This window comes from Squalius cephalus, assembly GCF_949319135.1.
Source record: "Squalius cephalus genome assembly, chromosome: 10".
In the NCBI taxonomy this organism is placed as follows: Eukaryota; Metazoa; Chordata; class Actinopteri; order Cypriniformes; family Leuciscidae; genus Squalius; species Squalius cephalus.
In genome coordinates this window covers 7,148,534-7,158,334 of record NC_137131.1, presented here as the reverse complement: position 1 = coordinate 7,158,334, position 9,801 = coordinate 7,148,534, and the positions used below count along the sequence as shown (strand labels likewise).

The 9,801-nt window shown below is 37.4% G+C and overlaps 1 protein-coding gene across 6 annotated transcripts in view; it reads right to left on the bottom strand.

Annotated features, from left to right (window-relative positions):
- Positions 1-144: 144 nt before the first annotated feature.
- The window catches only part of igfn1.1 (immunoglobulin like and fibronectin type III domain containing 1, tandem duplicate 1), a 30,109-nt gene continuing 20,452 nt past the window's right edge, over positions 145-9,801 (bottom strand). For 4 of the 6 annotated variants that reach the window (XM_079883991.1, XM_079883988.1, XM_079883990.1 and 1 more), the window contains 12 exons: positions 6,931-7,052; positions 6,227-6,371; positions 5,841-6,134; positions 5,418-5,714; positions 5,137-5,316; positions 4,927-5,055; positions 4,368-4,676; positions 4,173-4,258; positions 3,608-3,800; positions 2,351-2,647; positions 1,254-1,580; positions 145-996 (listed from right to left, as the gene is read on the bottom strand). In XM_079883991.1, the coding sequence (XP_079740117.1) occupies positions 992-996; positions 1,254-1,580; positions 2,351-2,647; positions 3,608-3,800; positions 4,173-4,258; positions 4,368-4,676; positions 4,927-5,055; positions 5,137-5,316; positions 5,418-5,714; positions 5,841-6,134; positions 6,227-6,371; positions 6,931-7,052 (2,384 nt within the window). In that variant the 3' untranslated portion in view covers positions 145-991. Of the gene's footprint in view, positions 997-1,253; positions 1,581-2,350; positions 2,648-3,607; positions 3,801-4,172; positions 4,259-4,367; positions 4,677-4,926; positions 5,056-5,136; positions 5,317-5,417; positions 5,715-5,840; positions 6,135-6,226; positions 6,372-6,930; positions 7,053-9,087; positions 9,445-9,801 lie in introns of all 6 variants that reach the window. The other 2 variants (XM_079883986.1, XM_079883987.1) reach the window with 1 other exon arrangement.

The following is a 9,801-nucleotide window of genomic DNA, read 5'->3' as shown; positions in this document are numbered from 1 at the left end:
TTCTCTCTTTTTGTCTCTTTCTGAATAGATGTGTTCAGCTCTTGAGAATTTTAGGACCTTGTGCTTTGTGAATTCATACGCAAGAGTATTGGATTTATAATGATAAGTCACTTTGCAGGTACAATAACAGTCTGTACACAAGTGCACTGTTCAAACAACCTGAATATTTTATTTATTTACACCAAACCATATCTGAAGAAGCAAAAGCTTCATTTACGCTTTAGCATTTCCATACAAGCAAAAAAGGAAAAAAAAATTATGCGAGCAATCGAAACTTTGCACTGTAGTACAGTATAATTGGTTTTGTTAAATTGTGAAAGAGCAGGGTACATACACAAAAGAAAAGAATAAATTATTTCATAAATTAAATAGCATAAAAGAACAATACCCCCCCAAACCTAAGCTAAATTGGTAACACTTTACAATAAGGTTTATTAGTTAACTACCTTAGTTAACATGAACTAAGTGTGAACAATACTTCTATAGAATTGATCTTAGTTAATATTAATTTCAACATTTACTAATACATTATTAAAATCACAGGTTGTATTTGTTAACATTAGTTAACGCACAGCTGGATGTGTATTAACTAACATTAACAAAGATTAATAAATACTGTAACAAATATATTGCTCATAGTTAGTTTATGTTAGTTAATGCAGTAACTAATAAACCTTATTGTAAAGTGTTACCGCTGAAGTAAAATCATTGTCAAACAGGATTAGGTAAGTATTAAGAATCAGCCACCCAAGAAGCACAACACGTAGAGTTTCCTTTATGTTTTTAGGTTTTTGTGCTATTAAACACAGTAAGACTATGTGTAGTTTTACCACATGCATTTGATTTGACCATTTTTGTCTAATAAGGCCAAACAGTGTATAGTGTTCGCACAAGCCACATCTTTCTTCAAAAATATGTAGGGCCTAAAATCCAAAAAACAACATGATGATTGGAAAGATGTTTGTTTTGACATCCTCCATACGCCATGGTTTTATTCTGAAAAACAAATAAAGAAAATATGGTTAAGGTGTTAGATTCAATTTATCTAAGGTGTTATGTATGAAATGTTCTAAACATACTGAATTTACTTTGTAACTTTTATGAGTTAACACTTAAATATTTGAAATAGAAGTGTTAACTTCTATTTAAAACTTTTAAAATTGTACTTGAAGCTTTGGGAAACCCAGCTGTCCTCTGGTGCTTAATGGTGTAATTTTCATCCAGTGAGGCGAGTTCTTTATGTAGAGCCTTACCTCTCACTGTGAGATTGGTGGAGCACTCTGCTCTTCCCAGCGCGTTCTCGGCGATGATTTTATACTCTCCCGTGTCTTTGGGTCCAACTCTGAGAATGAGCAGGGAGCACACTCCACAGGTGTTAGTTATTAAGTAGTTGATGTTAGTGTTGAGGCTGACGTTGTCACGGTACCAGGTGATGTGGGGTGCGGGGTCGCTTCTCACGGCACAGGTCATGTAGCACTCATAGCCTTGTGGGGGTTTGTGGATTTTCAGGGGGACCATAAACCTTGGAGGCTTCTCTAAGTTGCAGGTCTTGGACTCTGGGATGGTCAGTGTGAATTTTTCTGCAAGAGATGAAGGAGTTTGATTAATGTGACCTTCACATGTCAGTGGGTGGGTGAAGGGTCACGTTGTAGTGCATGTGCAGGCAGAGTGTTCACAGTAAACATTATAAAATATTAGTTCAACTTAAGTAAAATATTGTTTCAACTTAAAATTTGTAAGTTTAGTCAACTTGAAATTAGAAGTTGTACTTGTGACAACTTGGATATTTGAGTTGACTAAACTTAAAATTTGAAGGCAGCACAAACACTTATTTTTTAAGTTGAAACAACATTTTTTTGTAGTGTGTAGCAGAATGTGCATAAGACTAAATAACGCATATACTGTGGTTCTAAAATGGTGAGTGGCAATCCAAAAACAGGTTACAGGTCTGATACGGTTGCGATCTTAGGGGGGAAAAAGATGCTAAAAGCAAACAATAGAATGAGAATGAGTGTTACCATGTAGAATTAGGGAAGCAAAATAAATCAGCTTTTTTTACTTTTAACACATTGGCGGTGGAGAAAACGCTTCCCATATCATTTGTTGTTGAAAGATATTAAATCAAACTGTTTTTTGCAGCCAACGTCAGATACATCACCACCTCAGATTTTTTACCTTTAGTACACATAGCATATTACTTGTATTTACACTTTATGGGTAAATAAAAGTATTTACATATAGAGCAAACAGTATCTACCATGATTTGCACTCAGTATAAATACTTTTTATAAAATGACTAAACATACATAATGCTTGTAGTTTGAATAATCACTCCCTATATGTCACAAACCTTTCTTTCTTGTGATTAGCCATTTTGGTGACTCCGAAGGGGCAGACAGGCCAATGTCATTTTTGGAGTAGACACGGAACTGGTATTCTCTCCCTGGCATGATGTTACAGGCTGTGAAACGGTTGTTGAAGATACGGTCTGCTACAGTGTGCCAGGTCCTCTTGGTGGAGTCTCTCTTGGTCACAATGTAATGTAGGCGATCATCACGTTTCTCGTCTGGGGATGGTTCCCAGGAAACTGTCACCGTGCCCGGCACGTTCTCATCCAACTCTGCGGGACCTGGGGGCTTTGGCTCGTCTACATCAAAACAATCAGTAGTTCACCCGGACTGGCAGATCAAGGCTATTAGATGTACATTCCTCTACAGAGCAAGCGTGGTGGAGCATATTGGGGTGTTTTTTTTTTTACTATCTAATCTATACTGCCATTTAAACTTTTGGGATGAGTAATTTATTTTTTTTAAAGAAATTAAAACTTTGATTCAGCAAGGATGCATTAAACTGATCAAAAGTGACAGCAATGATTTTTACATTGTTTTGATAAATGTATATTTCTAATTACTTTCTTTTTATCAAATAATGAAAAAAGTATCACAGTTTCCATACAAATTTTAAGCAGAACTTTTCCACATAATAATAAGAGATGTTACTTGAGCAATGAATCAGCATATTAGAATGATTTCTGAAGGATCATGTGACACTGAAGACTGGAGTAATGATGCTGAAAATTCAGCTTAGCCATATCCAGAAATAAATCAAAATTTTTATTACATTAAAACTGAAAACAGTTATTTTCATTGTAAAAAAATAATACTGTTTTTACTGTATTTTTGATCAAATCAAGGCAGCCTTGGTGAGCATAATAAACTTTTGAATGGTAGTGTACATTTCTCTTTGTAATTTTTTTTGTTATGTTAAAATAGCTTTAACTGTCCCCAGCTTAATATGTAGAGACTATAATTAAGTCATTCATACGATGATTTCCTTGAAAAGTATAAGCATTATATGGCTACAATACTTACAAAACATTGATCTGTTTAAGAATTCTGACCAGCCCAACATAGCAACATGGTTTGACCAATGGTGTGAATTGGGGACGTGGCTGTTTTTAAACCAGTGACAGACTGGGACCATTTAGGAACACATATTTTCCGTTTGGTGATGCTACAGTTGTTCCACAGAAATCACAAACTATGTGTAAATGATTTAAGATGGTATCTTAAAGATGATAAAATACACACTGGTACCCTCATTTTACCTGTAACTCTAATCTCAATACTGCAGGTCTCTTGTCCCACAATGTTCTTTACTAGGATGGTATAGATTCCTGTATCGTTACGCTCTGCAGATGGGATCAGGATCTGAGAGCCTCCCTCAGCATTGCTAATAGTGACACGTTTGGACACAGGGACACCATCTTTAAGCCAGATGACGTCAGGCCAAGGGGAAGCCTGTAAAAAAAAAGTAATATAGGACATGTATCGGACATGTGGCCTGAGCAAAACATAGTTTTGAAGTGAATGGGGAGGGAGCACATTATAGCCTGGCTCATGAATATTAATTAGGCTACATAATGGTCAACAAGTAGTCCCAAATGATTTGCTGATGCAAGTCGAGAGTACATTTTTGATCAGGTAATCGAGGATCTGTAACAGAATTCTATACAACAGCGGTTACATTTTTTCGCTTCGTACCACAGGCAATATATAATGATTGTCTCCCAAAAAGTGACTTAAAAGACAAACTTATATAACATATAGTGATAAAGGTTGCTACACCCCTGGTTTGGTCTCTAAAAGCATGATTTTAGTACTGCTCATTACCTCAAAGTTGATGCTGACTCGTGCAGAATTTCCAGCTCTGACCACCATGAAACTCTTGAACTTAGTATCTGTGAATCTTGGTCTCACTAAGAAAAAAATATTGCATTAATGGTGTGACATATCCGTACAGTGATGGAAAATGAGGGGTGGATCAATTTGCATTGCTGACCATATAGACGAGTTGATGGTACTCACCTGGAGGAGGCATAGCCAAGATGTAGTTGTCCAGCTCTTGTGGCTCTCCCTCTCCACCTTCATTGACAGCGGCCACTCTAACCCAATACATGGCCATTGATTTCATTCCCTTTACAGTGTAGGTGCTCATGATGATGGCATTTGAGTTGCATCGATCCCACTCTGGGTTCTCAGCAGGCCTGATATCGATAAAGTATCCCTTGGCCTCATCCTGAACCCCGGGGTCTACTTTTGGTTTAGTCCAAGACAAGGACAAAGTATTGTAGGTGGAGTCCGTGACTTTAAGGTCAATGACTTTACCAGGGGGTTCTGATAGGATATTGAGAAAAAAAGCATTTGCATGAGCAAATTATGAAAGTTTATAAGAGAAAATAGGGAGAAGTGCAAATTAAGTTCAAATTAGCTTGTTATTCCAAAAATTCTGACCTAAATCCACTATTTTTGCATATCTTAGAGGGGAGGCCATGGTTAATTTTTCAAAATGCACAGCCTTGATAATACTTTTGCTGAATTCCTCTTCTCTTTTTGAAGATAATGAGCTACCTGACAAATTACTTACTTTTTGGATCTCTTGCGAACACAAATTCTGAGGGGTGACTTGGTTCACCAGCTCCAGATATGTTGATGGCGGACACGCGGAACTCATACTCCATTCCTTCAACTACATCTTTTACGGCATATTTCTTTGCTGTGGAGGGTAATTGAGAGGTTAAACATTACTATCAGACAGTAGTTCACAGTAACTTGTGTAGAATTGTGAGAAACCAACCTTGGATTGGCTCCTCTGCTGGATTGACTTGGCCCCACAAGTTGCTGCCCTTCTTGCGTTTCTCTAAGTTATAACCCAAAATATTGGTTCCTCCGGTGTTGGTCGGGGGAGTCCATGTCAGGTTGATGCAGTCTTTAAAGGCACTGGCTACTTTAGGAGTAGATGGCTGACCAGGATAGGCTAGAAAGAAAGACATTTGACAGGGTTTGACCTTCTGAAATAGTCAGGATGTTGACTGATAAGCACAGAAGTACCTCACAGATTTTTTTTTCGTAAGTCACCTTTAGTGCCAGCCTGCACATCCTCAGTTTCCATCAGTTCACTGGTGCCTTCATCACTCTGGGCTCTGATTCGGTAGCAGTATCTCCTTCCATGGTCAACATCAGTGTCTTTATAGTAGGCTTCACCTGGGATCTGGCCTATTTTTTTCCATGTGTTGCGACCAATTTGGTTGCGTTCAAGTATGTAATTTTTAATAGGGCAACCACCGTCATCTTTTGGTGGTCTCCACTTGATCTCGATGCAGTTGGAAGATGCTTCAATGATCTCCAGAGGTCCAAGTGGGGTGGTAGGTTTATCTAAATGAGGTAAAAACTTGAACTTTGGTAAATGTTGAACAAAATGGTGTATAAATTTGTTAGCAATCTGTGCTGCATTCTTATTAAAAATACAGCCTGTTTAATTAGTTCGCTTTTTTTACTTACCAAGTACAACTAGGTTAGAAAGGGCTTCCACTGTGCCAAACTCATTTTTGATTTTGATTTTGATTTCCCCAGTGTCTTTACGCTGTAATTTGGTGAGAAGCAGACGGCTTTCACCCTCTGAAATCTCAATCTTGCAGTGAGCATCTGGCATGATCTCTTCACCATCTTTGTACCACTGAATTTTGCATGGCTCATGGCCAATATATGGAATTTTAAAGGTGGCTTTCTGATTGTGTTTGATCACAGTCGGTTTTGCAAATACTTCAATTTCCTTGGCACTGAATCTTGGTGGATCTTAACACACGAACAGAATTAGAAGTATAAATGTGAAATTCAGAACATTTGCATATGCATTAGCACAAATTAGCAGATGTTAGAAAACAAACCTTCAACTGCAATCACACATTCGGTTTTACGCCCATCAGCCTCAAATCGATATTTTCCAGAAAATTCTTCCGTTACTTTTGCAATTTTCAGTTTGTGAAGGACCCCGTCTTTACTGATGGTTATACCCTCAGTGGCGTCACCAATCTACAGAGAAAAGTTAAAAAAACAGTGTAGATGTTTGTATACACACACCAAGGGACAGATTTATTACCAGCTTGGGCCAGCGTAAAACCTCTTTTGGCATTAAAAAACTACAGTCACGATTTACTAAAAACACACAGTGAAAATTGAAACGCTGAAAAGCCGTGGACAGGATTATTTTTGTGGCTGACCTTATTGAATATAGGACTTTCCCTTTCAGACACAAAATTTATGGGAGGAGAGTATGTAAATGAATCATGCAAGGTTTGCGCTAGTCAATTTACTGGTATTTGCACCATTATTTAACGGTCTTCAACTATGTTTTAAAACAGACGCTAATTTGAGCTGCTCTTGGTAGATTGCATTGGTCATTATGGAAAGGATCCGGCTGCATCTGTGCTCTTTAATTTGCACATCGTCAGTAGATCATGCGCAGAACTTTCCATCCCCATCAGCGCTTTTTTTGGAATTGTGCTCTCATGCTATTTTTCCCTGTTTAGTAAATCTGGCCCCATATGCCATGTTACACTGTATATACATATATAATATGGCATCTTTATACCTCATCGCCATCTTTGGACCAGACACCCTCACAGTCAGCACTGAGTTTGCAGACCAGTTCAGCCGCCTCTCCCACAATAGCTTTGCAGTCTTCCAGCCCAGCAGAAAAGTAAACACCAGGATCTGCAGGCGATTTGTGTAAAAAAAAAAAAAAAAAAATAGATGCATGGGAATTATTTTGGATTATTGTTCAAGCATGTTTATAATTTTGCTGCATTGCTATGTGAATTTTATAGTCCACTATTGTAGCAATTTTACAAAGGTTACATTTTACACTTAGTAAGTACTGACCTACATATTTTACAGCATGTGTTAAAATACCTTAAACAAATGTCATTCAAATGTTAATGAAAGGTGTGTGGGGGGTGAATCAGATAACCATTGTCTTGGCATTATCTTCTGTGCTGACCTCTTACAATCTGTATCTTCTTAGAACCCATGTCATGATGATAATGATAATTATGAAGCATTTCTGAAGGGCTGCTACACATTTCAACTGAGTTATTTCGAACTGCATTGTACAGCCATTCTTTTCATTCCCATAGTGCATAATTATCACTTTTGGGTTAAGTTGTTTGAAATAATTCTCTGAATTAGCAGTCACTCTAACTATTCTTCAGCTTCACCACTACGGGGCAAATAATTGAAACCTTCTGCGTTTGGTTGTATTATCAAATACTGTTGCTTTTCTAATGACAATTAGAAAACTTTGCAGTTCTTTTTCCATTTCGTATTGTTTATTCTCTGGACGCCATTCAAATAGAATGTGTTCTTGTGGTGAATTTGCTCTAAAATCTCCTGGTAAATGATTGAGTCACTTTCGTGTGAAGAATGCCAAGTGTTTTGGCAATTAATAACCTTGCTGGTATGGCTTCTGTTTGAATCTTCGGGTCTTCTAAGGCACATCAAATCTTTGTCTTCTCATAAAGTTTCTGAGGTCATATTTGGTTGCGTTTATAATTATCAAGTCACGGTTCCTCTGATTAGTGAGCCTTGTGATTTGCCTTTAGCAAGATGAGCAAACATGATGAGGACAATAAAGCACATACTGATATACACAAACAGCAGACACAAACAGTGCATAAGAAATATCTGGCATATTGCAGACTGGGTGGATACTATTTTTTTAAACCAAGTTATTATTGAATCTTACAAGAAAACATAATTTTTTTCCACAAAGGTGTCCCCCCTCCGATTATATAATTTATTTTATTTTTTTTCCATTTAATTTATTTTAAGGAATAGTTTACTCAGAGATGTCACTCCAAACCTGTGTATTATAGTCCAAATCAATCCAAAACAGGCAATCCAATGAATTTATCACTTAATTTAAAATATAAAAAATTAAATAAAATAAAAAATTATATCCAGGACTGTGTGTGAGCATTCTTTCAGAATTGTTTTGTCTACCACAAAAAAAAAAAAAATAGCAGCAACCAGGTTTGGAATAACATGAGGGTGAGTAAATAATGACAGAATTTTCATTTTTGGCTGAATTATTCCTTTAATAAACAAAGTTATCCAACACCCAATGACACCCAATGTGATTTTTTTTTTTTTTTTTTTAGAAACAATTCTCCCGTTTACTCAAATCAACTGAGCTTGTTCATCAGATATGCCTTCACAAAGTTTCAACAAGCACATTATGCTGAAGAAACTGCTGATATGAATATGCATATGCTTACAAAGCCAGTTCTATAGCTGTGGAACCCAAGGGCATAATCTTTAAATGAAGAGCGCTTAGGACAGTGGATCTGACAAATTTTCTCAATGGAAAGCCATCAAATCTGTGGTGAGATGTTTGGTCCTGCAGAAATAAGACCCAAAACACAAAGCATGTCTAATAGTTGAATTAAAGCTAATATATATATATATATATATATATATAAAGACACAGTAAATCCTTTGAGGATCCTGTGGTAGTGCTACAATTAATTGTTTGATAACCACCCACTCAATTAAGTTTTCAGATAAACAATGCGCAAAAATGTCAAATGATGTGAAAGACTTGGAATAGGAAGTGTTTGGATAACTTTGTTTCAGATTATGTGATTGAATTAGACTCAGAGCTCCACAATTATTCCTGATTGTTCTGAATGACTGTGAATAATGACATTGCTTCTATGCAACTGTCACTGCAACTTCAAACATCTCTTACCAACAACTGTATCCGGAACCTGTAGGCCATGTTTTTTACGGCCTGAACGCTTGCCAGCTTTTGCTGACTCATCCTTTTCATCTTCAGCACCTTTTTCTTCCCCTGTAGCTTCAGTGCTGCCTCCCGTTGGGCCTCCGGGACCTGGTGGCTTCCCGGGTCCTGGTGGGTCCCCAGAACCTGATGGGCTGCCAGAACCTGGTGCGCTACCGGACCCGGATGGGTTCTCGGAACCTGAAGGGTTGTCAGAACCTGATGGGTTTCCTGAACCTGATGGGTTACCGGAACCTGATGGATTACTGGAACCTGATGGGTTGCCAGACCCTGATGGGGTTTCTTTATCTGATGGATTACCTCCACCTTCGATCATGCCATTTGGTCAGTCGTGAAGCATTTTGAAGATTGACATTAATAAAATAAAGAGGGTTGAAAAGAACATTTAGGATAAAAAGAAGAACACACAACAAAGAAGAACATTTAAGAGAACAGTGGCAAAAACCACCACAAAAATGCAAACAATGAACATTTTCAGAGGTCCAGTCTCTAAACGTGCTTTAGAGTGAGTGTATGTACACTAGTTTTGTTTCTGTTGTGTCATGAGGGGTTATTCCACCCACAATGAAATCTCATTGGTCCAAAATCCTGCTACACATATCTGTGTATTATGCATATTATATATTATAAATAAATGTATCAAGATCAAGATTTATATGCCAT